Consider the following 14,193-nt stretch of genomic DNA (forward strand, 5'->3'; position numbering starts at 1 on the left):
GTGCTATCAGTCCATGGTATAGTACTTTGCTGGAAAGTATAACACTATGCACCAGGCATGAGTGAAAAGGAGAGACAGGAAAGAGCACGTCCAATAGAAGGCCATATTTACATCAGACACATAAATGAAATGTTTTATCTGTTAGAACAATCCTTTACAAGGGAAGAATGGTCACAAAGGATAAAGCACAGTAACAAAAATGTTGAGTTGGAGAGATATCCTACATAGAAAAGAGTAGGGAAGGACTACAGTTAATCTACAAAGTAGCTCTAGGTACCACCATGTTTGGATACCATATTTTTCTTGCAATTTGCAGCATATCAAATATATCAATTTAATTACTTTGAAAAAAATTTCCAAAATACTTTTGATCAATATACTTTCCACAGAATCAATAATTCATGAAGCCTTTGGAAAAAATATATTGATAATCACTATGATCATTTTAGATATTTTTATGTTATTCATAGACCAACCAATGAACATTTCACTCCATATGACAATATAACTTGCATACTTAATTGTAGTGAAATTTATTCCTTTCAGATATATCCTTTGAGCAGTACATTTTTTTTTTACTTTTGTTGTTTAAGTATAGATATGACACAAACCTTATTGTATTAACGTGTGTTCAGTAATGTACTAGAACAAATGTCTTTAAGTAGTTGGAATTTCTCATCTGGTTTACATATGGTTTGTTGGCAAGAAAGGGTCTCCATAGTTGAGATGTCATTAATCTAATGATGTATGGCTTATAATACTGTATTTTGTTTTATGGAGAAGCCAATGAAACCAGCAAAAGAGTCCAGTCATGTATTCTGATCTCTGATAAAAACAGACAAATAACAAACTAAAACACACAAGACAAATATTGCTGCAAACAGTTCTAGTAAAATTTTCTACTCGTTTTCATTTTCTCAAAGAAGTGGCATGTGATGAAATGTTTCACTTTAAAACAATTGATTTTTTCTGAATTACTATTGGTTTATGCTATATACATTCACTTTATACAATAAAGCACTGCTTGTTTTCTTTTATTGCATGTCTTGACAACATATTTTAAAACCAAGAAGTTTATTAATATACTAAGTAACTGTACATTGAGGAAGACATACTTTTTGTTAGCATGTCTAAGAGGATACAGAGGGGGGAAGATGAGAGAATATTGACTGGTGTAATTATTTTAACCCTGAGTTTCCATTTCATTTCATTTTTCATTAACCCCATTTTTCATTTCCTGTCAAACATCACAGTAGTTATATTTACTAAGTTATTTAATTTCCTTGTGTTCTAATCCTACAAACCAAAGGTTGTTTCCAGGTTGAATGTAATAATGTATGCAAATTGCTTAGTATATGTAAAAGATTTTTAAAATTGGAGTATTCAGTACATTGCCCTGTTAAGGCCCATCAGGCATCCTATATTAAAAAAAAAAAACAAAACCTCAAAATTAGGTGATGCTCATTGTAAAAGTGTAACATACTCATACATTTTCTAGAAAAATGACATTGCAACATTTTTTAATTAGATGAAAATATAATAATTTTATCACCATGTTTATTATTGGTTTGTGCTTCATTGTTATGTTTCATAGTTCTTAATGATATCATGTAACCTACTATCATTCCAAAGTTATTAAATAAAATATATTTTATTTATTTATGTCTCATTCAACTCTTCTTATACTCCATTTGTAGATATTCCAGAATCATCAACAACACAGGTTAAGGTTGCCTGATAAGCTCCAATTCCTCCTAAGTGACTAGAAATGAATACAGACAGTTTTAGAGTACATGAAGTCAAACTTTTATTTGGAAAGCTGAATTCCATGTGTAATGAAAATATTTTTGAACCATACATATCAATCATCATAATAAAAATACCACCTACAACACAAACACGTTGTATTAATAAAGGTCTACCATGATTATGGACCTAAACAAACAAAAATTAGATGAACCCTGCTCTAAGAACCTTCATTTCTTTGATGATGCAATCTATTTAAGACACAGAACAAAGAAGCTTTGGCTTAGCCCTACAATCCTACATAGGAACACGAGGCTCTACCTACTACCATAGACTACAAACCAGTCCCATTATGACCAATTTAAAATTGTAACAAGAATTGTATCTCAATGGCATGTAAACATATTTAGGGTTTCAATTGGCAATTATGTTTTAAATACTTAGAAAAACACACCACACAGTTCTCATTATTGTCTTCTCTTTATCTCTCCCATGAGTATAAAATAGGAAAAATATTATTTGAGACTGCCCACATAATTCCATTGTGCACTAAATTTTTATAAACATGGGTACATCTAAAATATCAGATGCCTTTAAACCAATAGAATAAGTCCACTGATTTCACACTTACTTATAAATCCACATGCAAATCAGTGGGAAACACTTTTGTATAGCAAAGACCCTGCTTACTTTTATTCTGATTAGTCATTTTCAATGGCATGTGCAAATCATACTGCATGGCGAGCAGTAGATTTTTTTTTTTGTGGATTTGTTTTTCTATAAAAATATATTTATGGGCTCACAGGAAAAAGTTGAGTTGGTCTATGTGGGGTGACTATTAGATATACACTTTGAATATAGGTTGGATGATGAAGTTAAAAGGCATCTTAGATTTTATCACTTGTAAATTTTTCTTCATAGAAAAGAACACCCTGTGACAACGATCATTAGCACTTTGTAGTGGAGAGAGTTTGAAGCAAATAAGTTTGGCAATTTGCCTCAGGTTTCTGTATACAATCAGAGCTGGAGCCTGGAAAAGAATGCAGACTTCCCTGACCATTGGACAGCTCTGTAGGAACTGATCCCTACCAACAGTCTTTGAGACTATATACAATAAGTTATCAATTACATTAAATTAATGTCAAGAGACTACAGAAAGTTACTGTTAAGCCAATCCAAACACAAGTATGACCAGTAGCTGCTGCCTAATCACTCCAGGCATTTTGCAAATAATTGTTGCCCATTGACAGCCAGCACCACACAGCATAGACTTACTTATGATTTTCTGAGACAGAAAAGAGGAATAAAATTTATTTCACCTAATTGGATTTTATTTCATTTAAAATGTGTGGGTATATAAAACATAATTTCACAATTAAAATATGGGGAAGTTATGGGCTTTTTTTCTTGTTTTGATGGATTTCTAGCAGAAATAAGCCAAGCAGTGTGGAGAAAAGGTAATGGAGGGTAGTTAAAGGTAGCTATAATCCAATCTTATTTTTTGGAACTGTAAGTTTGGTTATTCTGATAATATGATTTAAAATGCCTTTATTTCTCACACAGCTAAAGGGCAAACAATGGAGCCTCATAAAAAGCCAACATGTCATTTCATATGCTCGATTATGACTGAAAGGTCATTAAATATCTAAGGAATCTGTACTTATTCCTTAGATGTAAATACCAGCCTTCATGACCCTCTCCAAAGAAACAGTTTGGTTGAGGACAAAGAAGTAAAAATGAATATTAAGGAGAATTAAGTCCAAGAGTTCCAACCTTCGCTGCTTCTGTAGCTCAGCACCAGAATGAAGTACATGACGAGGATTCTTCCACAACACTTGTGTGAGGGTGATGAGTCCTTACTCTCCCCTGGGCTAGGAGACCAAGATGTCTCCCCCACCTTTCCATCTGTTACCTCTAGAAATGTGGTCAAACCCTGAGCCCATGAGCTATTGTTTTAAAGAAGATATGCTTTGCCTGACTATGTATTTTAGAGGATACATGAAGGTTAAAGGGACCATTAGATGTTTCATGTGTGTTTTTGCACTGGCCATTATAAATATATGCAATTTCAGTCCCCAAGAAGTATGAAGGCCACATAAATTAAAGGTGATGTGGGAACAGGATTTATCAATAATTACAAAAAACTGAAGTAAAAATCCAAGTCACTATCACCCAAACATAGTTAATTTCAGGGTGACTTTGACCCTTTTTATAAAATATCAAACACTATGTTTTACTGATATGTCTGCGCACTTCTTGATACCACTTTTAACACATTGTAATGTACATTTTGAATTGACTAGTAGTCCATATGCCAGGTAATAAAATCCCCAAATTTTATGGACATTTTTAGAGGGAAAATAATGAAAAGAAAATAATAATACCACAACAATACTATTTTAGATACACTTAAAATGTGATAGAGACCAACATATGTATAAAAATTTCTTTTCTTGTTTTTCTTTTTCTGTTTACTTATGTATTTTTTTTTTTTTTGAGATAGGGTCTCACTCTGGCCCAGACTGACTTGGAATTAACTATGTAGTCTCAGAGTGGCCCTGAACTCATGGCGATCCTCCTACTTCTACCTCCCCAGTGCTGGGATTAAAGGTGGACGCTACCACGCCCAGCTGTATAAGAATTTCTGATGTTATACTCCACTTAGGATTGGTTAGGTGTCCACTCAAAAACTTATTTTGAAAAACTTAGCACATTTCCCTCAATATTTCCATGATATTTTATTGTGAGCCCACTGGGGGAAAAGCAATATAAGGACAAAATCAGAGTGTTTTACAGAGAGTCTTCACTTCTGGAGCCTCATGTTATGGGGTCTTGCCCTGGAATGATAAAAATTGCATCTTACTATATATATTCTAGCTGTACAATCATGCCTATTAATGCTCTTTTGTCACTTTAAAATAAAACACTGTATTTTAAATTGTGTAAATATTAACATAATATGTACAATGTATTCATGATGTATTTGCAAGCATAACATTATATCAACATAAAAAGAGAAGAAGCAGTACATATTCAACTGAAGATATTAAATAGAACCCTGGTCATTTGACATGCTTGTTCCTCACATGACAGCCTTCTGATCACCACTCTTTTTGTAGCTCAAATTAGTCCAAGTCAACAACAACAACAAATGAAGATGCTCATAGATATCATAACTGATAGAAATCAAAAACTCATGTTGAAATTGAAAACACTCTAACTATGCATAACAATGATCATCTCTGGGCAAATAGGAGCTCAATAAATACTACTTGTGTATTCACCTAAGACTTTTGCTATTAAAGTTTTAAATAATAAATTTGATTCTATAGATTCAATGAAGTGTTCGAATGCAACATTCATATTCCTTTTTACACTTTAAATATCCAGTCTGTTCGCTCATCACCTTTAAGCTGTAGGGGAGCAAAGTCAGCAAGACAGTTCTCAAAAACCGAATACTGTTTTTTTTTGTGCATACAAAGATAAACCCACAAGATAGCAACATCTATGCAAACACACCGAACAGTCAGACCAGGCAGGTATGGAAGATGTTAAAGAGTGCTTTGGAATCAATCAAGGTGGATCTAAATATAGGATTTGTTTTGTTTTCTGCATTGCGAGCACCTGGAAACAAAAATAAAATAAAACATAGGCCTGAAGTGCTTGTTGTTTTGTTTTGATTTTTTTTTTTTTTTGAAGGCAGTGCTATTTTTCTTAACATCATTGCAGAATGTCTCCTCTGGACACAATCTGTCAGCATGTTTCCATTCCTATGTAAAAGTTCTTGCTCCCTTGAATAGATACACATAGAAGGTGAGGGTTAGACAGCCATGTTGTATACAAGTGCCCTGCTTACGACCTGAGTGGGAATGTTGCTGTAGAGCTTCCATTGCTCTCAACAGATCCCTTCTCCTTGGAGCCAGTATAAGCACCGATAAATGATCCATCTTCATTGAATAGGCCATGGTCACCCTCTCCATACTCCACTAAGCTGTCTGCACTCTCTGTGGCCTGCATTTCCCTATTGAGGGACCGAAGACTTCCTTTGAGAGGTTTTTCATCACTGTCACTAAAAGATAAAAGGAGAGTTGTTCCAAAAGTCAAATATTCACATTCCCATACAGTCAAACTTGTTCACACGTATTAATATATTTGAAAATTTTCAGGACATTCATATTAACAGAGAAAACATTCATTTATTTAAATTTGTTTTTTCAAGGTAAGGTCTCACTCCTGCTCAGGCTGACCTGGAATATACCATGTAGTCTCAGGGTAGCCTCAAACTCACGGCAACCCTCCTACCTCTACCTCCCAAATTCTGGGATTAAAGGCATGCGCCACCACACACGGCTTAGAAAACAGACTCTTAAGGTGCAAATGGCACTTTGACATATAAGTGTTTGAATCACTATAACCAATTTGGATAATTCAGAGTAACTAGGAAATACTTTTCTATTATTCAATCTGCTTCCCCTTTAAATCAAGAGCTTTGTGGAGATTCAACCTGTTGACACACAGAGAGGTGGCTGTGTTCTGAATGTCTGTGTGCCCCTCAATTCATAATCTGTACTACTAACTCACCAGGTTATAATAATAAGAGGTGAAGTCTTTGGGAGATTATTAGGAGTGGGAGGACCATAGTAAATACCATCTTCTAACAACAAGATTGACCCACATTTGAGAGTGAATCTGTCTGTTCTCAAGTTACCAGCCTTGAGAACTGTGAGTAATAAATGTTTGTAATTTAAAATCTGCTTAGTTTAATGACAGTTTGTAACAGGCACCCAAATGGTTAAGGCAGAAGTCAAATGCTGCAAATTATAAAATAAGTAAATAGAAGGAGAAACAGAGATGAGCTAATGAATGGAACAGAGTTCTTGTTTGACATGGCTTTTGGATCATATATGCTAACATCAGTATAAACTTGAGAATTGCAATAACTCTCTTGGCTGCAATACACAGAGGACTCAGCCAACATATCATGACATTTGAAGCAAGAAGAGCTAAGAAATTGAGTGGATGGTAGGTGGTAGGGGAGATAGAGATGACTAACCAGAGAATTAGATGAATAGAAACAATATAGGACACCTTACACCTTTATCCATTTCATCATGGGTTGCCCAGCAACACACGCTTTAAAGACAAGTTTATCTCTTCTGGTGGGTTCTTTTTCCAGGATCATTTCCAAGTCAAAACAATTGTTCCCTTTAGAACTTTTTTATTCTAGTTGATTAATTAAGATCATTTGAATGTGTAAGCTTTTTTTTTTTTTTTCTTACTCTAGATTCATGTGTAGGGCTGCATTTGTAACTTCTTTATTCTTGTAAGTGCACGTGGTAGATTTCTGATCTGTGTCTGTGGATAAAAACTGATAAAAAGCCACACTGGTTTCAGGGTGTTTCCATTGCTGCAAATGGATACTCAATTTAAATAAAAGTAGCAACATGGGTCATCAAGAAAGTCTCCCAATGCACACTGCTACCTGCACTATTGTTACTTACTGCTGCCCCTGCACACAGAAGAAGTAGATGACGGATGACAGTGGAGGGGGAAGAGAGGAAGAAACAAAAGAAAAAGGGAATAGAGAGAAGGAATGGTTAAAGGAGGGTTAGGAAAGGAAGAAAGAAAGAAGGAAATGAAGAAAGGGAAATAAATAGAGAGAAGAGGGGAAGAGGAGGGAGGGAGAAATAGATAGAAAGGAAAAAAAGAAAGAGTGAACAAATATTTGGCAAAGTAATATTTACAAAGACATTTCAATACAGTTCAATACTCTTTTAAGAACTTATGTTAAATGTCCCCTTAACAAACCTGATTAATATTTCAAGACAGTATGAAATATAACGTTACAGTTACCTGTATTCACCAAAAGTTTCATCTTTTGCTGATTGAATATCTGGATCTGGGTGCAAATCCTCCTTTTCTTTAACTACAGAAAATAAAAATAAAATAAAAAGCTAAGTATTGTAAATGTTTTAAAGGCATTTTTGCTCTGCTAATTAAAAGTGAATACTCAAAAAACATTGCTCAAAAAATTATACCAATGCTATTAGTTTTTCTTAGGCTATACCTACAACACATCAGCTGTGGGTTTTTCCCTTAGCTGGGCATGGGCTGGTTCAGTCCAGGCCCAGGCCCATTTCCAGCCAGGAAGCCCCGCTAGCCCTTACTCTGCACATGGGCTTCATTACCCCTCCAGTGCCTCACATGAAAGGAGCTCCTTGAACTTTCTTTTTATCATTCCATGCTTTCTTTCCCAGGCTCTCCATGTTGGATCTCTAATCACATGGGTGCCTTTCCTTGTCTCTGTACTTCCTTCAATAAATATGATAGTTGAACAATTATCCTTCTCAGTCTTCTTTATTATTCAATACTTGATTAAAATTAGAAAGGGTTTGGGGTTCAAGGACTTTCCTGGACCACTAGCACTCCATTACAATAGCACTACTTTAATGCTTTAAATCTAAGTTTATTTGACACTAGGATATAAGATAGGCTCTTGTTTCTCTTTCTTAAAAAACAAAACAAAACAAACAAACAAACAAACAAACAAAAAAAACTCAAGTAAATAATTCCCCTGCTCACTACCACTTAAAGGAGTTTCTCTTAGCTGTCCTACAATATTGAATGTTGGTTGTTTTTCCTTTCCAGGGCATGACTTAGGAAAGTCATTAGAATATGGATGCATCCACACTTCACAAGTGGTAATTTACTGAGAATGATCAAAGAAGAATGTTTTATCTCTTTAAATTTTCTAATTAATGATCTGGAATATTCATTAGTCATTGCCAACATAGCTCATGCGAGTTTAGAACTCAGAGGAAAATTTGAAATGTAGAACTACATAAATTGTTCATGTAACTTTACAAAACCATATAAATCATGCTTTTGAGGGTTATATGTGCATGATAAAATTCCAATAAATATTGGCTGGAGAAGGCACAAGCCAAAAGCTGATCTTACCATCATTAACAATTAGCTATTGGAATTAAATCTCTCTACTTATATAAAAACACAATGAATACTAGGCAAGAATAATAACATGTACCTCTGCAAAAGAAACTTGGAAGTTTAGATAAAAGTTGACATGTAGCATGGTTATATTTACATTTAATGTAAGATTTATTCAAGAGGTAGTGAATTCAAATAATGATTGAAAATATACTGTCACTACTAGTAAACTCTACATAGCAAATTATTAGAGATAGTTCTACTAGAACATTCTGGCCAGAAATAGAAGTCATGCATATATACACAGAGGCATGCTACATATAAAAGAGTCCTATCTAAGAGCCCCATTCAAACATATGTGTTACTGAGTAACATGCCTTCTCAATATTTCTGATGGATGTATGAACAGAAACTAGGAGCTCGTAAGTATTATAAGCCTAGTTAAAGACGTTTTACCTATTAAAAACAAGATCAGAGAACGTATTATTCATGATACACATTCTCTTTGGTTGGTCAATTGAGAAACATTATCATACCAATATGTTGCACTCTAAAGGTGCTGATAGGAATTTGACTTAAATGTGTAATTTAAAAGATCTGTGAAGAATGCCTGCCAGAAAATACTATACAAAGTTGAAGATCAAATTAAGCCACAGTTTTACCTGAATACTTTCCACCTCTGTTCCGCTTCACAAAACAAATTGTCAGCAATACTAGTGTGAGAAGAGCAATTGCACACATCAATCCAATAAACCATCCTTGAGTGGAGATGTCATCATATAAGCCAGCATATTCTGTGGTGTGGAGTTAAGTCACAATATTGAGCAGCAGAAATGGTCTTTTGTATTATACAACTTCAGGGAATAATCACACATTTTAAATAAAGTAAATCCTTTAAAAAATGTTTCCTCTGATACCAGAGAAATAAAGAGAATATAAGGGCATTGCATTAGGTGAACATTAATAAATCATCTCTTCTTTATTAAGTAAGGGTCCTTGCCATACTCATTTGGTTCTGAGGACAATGATTAGAGAAGATAGGAAAGACCAATATCTATACATGCAGAAGCAGGGAGCAAGCAAACACAGGCTGTCTGGGTTATACAAGCTGATCCCCATGAGCCTTTGTGAATTTGAGGCTGTTTCAGTTTTCTTTTCATTTTAGTTTTGGTGATTAATGTGTTAAGTATCAGGATATACTTTTAGGCTACTATTATGGTAAAATTAGTAAGGAAAATGTTGGACCATTGTGACAATTTTCATTTTGATAAATATAAATTGTTCTGCCAATAAAATTGAAATGATGACCTATATATCTAACGCACTCTACACTTTCATCTTTATGATATGATGTATGTAACATTAATCCCTAGTACACAGGTGCACTGTCTACATCTACTCACAACACAAGCTCATTTCTCACCTCTCCCTCTTGTCTCAATAACATCTTGAAAAATGCTATCATTATCACCCCAATTCTTAGTCATAAGGTGAACAATATGTTCTGATCCCGGCACAGATACCTCTACAGGGTGAATCTTTTGAGTAAGATTAATTCCTTCTGACATCTTCCTGATACCTTTACCTAAGAAAGGCACATAGTTAAATCATATGAACTTTAACCATTGAAAGGCAGGACATGATAGGTAAAAATATACATGTATATATAACACTATTTGAGATGGATAAAAACACTTTAGAATTTATTTTTTAAATGGATCTTTAATTATCAGTGGATCCAGTAATGAATATTTCAGGACTGAATGAGTAAGTGAAATGATCTCAACACATGCCAAGTGTGGATGGAATGGTACTATAAATCTGCCTGGTCACATGAATGGCTCAAAACCAAACACAGACCTTAAAAATATATTCAATATATTCAATATATAATTTATATAGCTATTGGAAAGCTGAATATAGCTTCTGCCTCACATATATACAAGATAGTATGACTTTTGCATTATATGGTCAATATGACTGTAAGTTGGTGAAATCATTACATTATATTATCATTGATATACATATTCTTACCTTGATCTTTCTATGTACTGGTTGAATAGCCTCAGAATAAGGGCATATGTTAAAGATTTGAAGTTAGTAGCATCTTAGGCTAAAGCGCAGGTTTATAGGTACATTGGAATGGAATGAGTTCACTGACATTTTGAACATGGTATGAAAACTTAATACTTTTCCAAAAAGAATTAGCAGCAATATAACAATCTGCTAACAGTAGAGACCAGAGTTAGAGAAGAAAGTGACTCAAATTTAATTTAATCTGCATTAATTTTGGATTTTTCAACCAAATATGTAAAACATTGTTTGCATTTAATTCATAGTTTTCCCTCATGTTAAGTGTTCATATATTACACATCAATACTTTGTTATAACTTTAAGTATAGAACAGAATATGGTTATGTAGTTACTGGATAAAAAGAGGAATTCATTAAAAATGGCAGTATGGAGAAATAAGGCCAGTTACAAAGTTGAGCAATGCTTTTGAGATTGAAACCCCATTGCAACAGAATGATTTTTTTTTTTATTTTGAAAAGAAGATAAGTTAGTATATGTTTAAACAATGTAAGTCTGTGTAAAATAGAGGATACCAGTTGTTTTATTAAAATTAATAAAGACTATGGGGACCTTGGAGGTTTGACTGAATGCAATTCACAATTTGATATGGTTAAGAGACTATGGAAGCTATGGGTGGGAGGGGGTAGTTTGAACAAAAAATCCCCCATAGAATCAGGTGTTTTACTAAAGATTTTAACTTGACTCTCAGCTGGAAGAGCTGTCACTGGAAGCAGATACTGGGGTCAAAACCCAAAGATGGGTTTGGGTGTGGATCTGAATTCTAGCCCAAAAGTATGCAGAGGGCTTTGAGCTCTGCAGCTAGGGGAAGGTTTTGGGTATCCTTGTGGCCTGCTGCTTTTTGGTGTTTACTGGCTAGTGATGGTTTCTCTCTGTGTATTTGGATATGTGAATGGGAGCCAGCTTCTTTTACCATTGATGGCACAACCCCTGGATTCTGTAAGCTTAAAATAAATCCCTTCCTCCCATAAAACTCTTTGGTCTGATGTCCATCCTAGCATCATGCAAATGTCTGGTACAAAATAGAAAAGTGTAATTTAATTAGAATTTTCCTACAAGAAAAACCATACATTTATGTTCAATTTTTATTTGGAATCAATTACAAGACATTAAAATGAAATTGACATGTGAATCAGTGTATAATTCATCAAGGCATGGAAGTGGTATATATTGAATTTTTGTGCTGAAAATTACAGAGCAAGGCAAAAACAAATGTTGTTCTTTATTGAAACGTTCTCTAAGAAAAATATCCTTGTACTAACTAACCTTGTTTATAAGTTTTATGAACCCATGTTCCTCTATTTTAATTGCATGGGATTGTGGTTTTAACATTGTGTATACTAAAGTATACTTTAGCTTACAAATGTATAAATTGAATCAATATGAACTTTACAAACAAGATAAGTAAAAAAGAAAAGAAAAGAAAAGAAAAAAGAAAGAAAGAAAGGAAACTGAGTACCAGCATTCATTTTTTTCTACTTCCTGATTGAAGGTGCCACGATTCCAGCTGCCTCATGTTCCCCTGACAGGCCAGAGGCGCTGTCACGGCCACACCTTCCCCACCACCATGAACTGTACCCCAAAGCAATGAGCCAAAAGTAATCCCTTCCTTATGCTATTTGAAAAAAATACTCGTCCAGACAGATTTGTGTCATAATCATTTCTAATTTTTAAAGAGCAGTCTTCTTACCAGATCGGTCGCATGAAACATCACAGCATGCACACATCATATACTTACTCCCTTCTCCCAGCGTAGAGCTCTCTTCACTGACTGGCTTTCCACAGCCTTTTGAGGTGCAAGCCCTCAAATAAAACTTGTACTTGGTTGTCGCACTGAGGTTTGAGAGGCGCCAGCTGGGCTTAGATGGATTGGTAATGTTGATATCATTTAATTCTCCAATCTCATAGGTATCATTTACTAAAGAAATAAACACAAGAATCAATATCTCAGAAGTTAAGGTCCTCACAATTCAGGCTGTAGTGCCGTTTATTTCTGTTTCTATATATGTGGGGGTTATGTAGAAAGTTATAAGTGTTCCTGGTTATCAATTCATTATGGTTATGAATGGTTATGAGGTACTTCCAATTGCTCTGTTACCCATGCAAGACCAGGGCCCAACAAAAGTAAGCATCTTGTGCCAGTGACAGTAGGTAAAATTTAAATCCAATTATTGGTCATTTGACTTTAAAGAATGTGCTTTGAATCACTATGCTATAACAAATATAAGGGAGACAACTAAGTACAGCTCACATTGGTCAGAATGGACACTCCCCCGTGACTATATTTTCAGTGGATCATGGACTTAAGTCTTTATAAATCTAACTTTGTGGGAATACTACAGACAATGACTTCTTTTGCTTTCTATGGTTTCTCACTCAGTGAGGCTTCAAGTAAGCACACATGTTCCTGGACTTATTATGACTTTGTTCCTTACCTTGAATAAGTTCAAATTACCAAAAACCCAGACATGTATTTCATAACCCAATCTAGTGTACATAATTTAGCTTTGATTGCTGACTATCCTCATGATCTTGTGACTGATTAGAAGCTGCAATGTCCATCAGCTGCTAGGCATAAGATATTAATTTGCCTGCATATGGGGAGCCTAGGGGATTAAAATTAAAACTTCAATGTCTATCAACTTAATGTCCTTTAGCACCAGCATAAAGCCAAAAATTGTAGGCCAACCCACTGTAAATCAGGGACTGTCTCTACTCAGTGTATACTGAATCAATGAACTGATGAGTCAATTAAATATTTTGTAAAACATTCCTGTTAAGTGCTGATGGATAAAAGCAAAAAAAAGTTTCTTTTAAAAAAATATGTAATCCAGAAAAGACAGGCCATTTGCATAAGAGTACAAAGTACAATAAGGTGTATTATATACATAACTACACATATACATACATATAAATATAGACATGCATACGTATACACATATGTACACACACAACTCTGTATCTATATATTTACTAGACTATTACTATAAGAAAATCAGTGATGAAATGGTTTGTTAAAAATTACGTATCTGTTAGTAAGAAGAAAAGGACTAGAAAAAATTTTCTCTTGACTCTCGAAGACACAAGGCAGGAAAAAAATTACAATTAATTATTTACTTAAAATACCCTCCTTCTTCTATATAATGCAATTAGATTAAAAAAAAGCAACTAAACTGGAAATAAAACATTGGAATTAAGAGAAAGCATAAAATCAAATCATTGTTTGTTACAGTTAAATAGCACAAAATTTATTTTAGAATTACTTAACTAAATATAATTCATATTTACATATATTATGAATAGTGCATGTATATATACATATATATACACACATATACTTACACATACATTATAGCAATTATATATAGTATGATTATTTAGACCAATAAAAAAGACGGGCTATGTAGT

At 34.2% G+C, this 14,193-nt stretch overlaps 1 protein-coding gene across 12 annotated transcripts in view; it reads right to left on the reverse strand.

The window, feature by feature from the left end:
• Nucleotides 1-5,409: 5,409 nt before the first annotated feature.
• Chl1 (cell adhesion molecule L1 like) overlaps nt 5,410-14,193 on the reverse strand; it is a 224,358-nt gene continuing 215,574 nt past the window's right edge. For all 12 annotated transcript variants that reach the window (XM_045133860.1, XM_045133850.1, XM_045133852.1 and 9 more), the window contains 5 exons: nt 12,524-12,703; nt 10,118-10,279; nt 9,357-9,488; nt 7,600-7,672; nt 5,410-5,815 (listed from right to left, as the gene is read on the reverse strand). In XM_045133860.1, the coding sequence (XP_044989795.1) occupies nt 5,599-5,815; nt 7,600-7,672; nt 9,357-9,488; nt 10,118-10,279; nt 12,524-12,703 (764 nt within the window). In that variant the 3' untranslated portion in view covers nt 5,410-5,598. The remainder of the gene's footprint in view (nt 5,816-7,599; nt 7,673-9,356; nt 9,489-10,117; nt 10,280-12,523; nt 12,704-14,193) is intronic.

Source organism: Jaculus jaculus, chromosome 14 (genome assembly GCF_020740685.1).
Source record: "Jaculus jaculus isolate mJacJac1 chromosome 14, mJacJac1.mat.Y.cur, whole genome shotgun sequence".
Taxonomy (NCBI): domain Eukaryota; kingdom Metazoa; phylum Chordata; class Mammalia; order Rodentia; family Dipodidae; genus Jaculus; species Jaculus jaculus.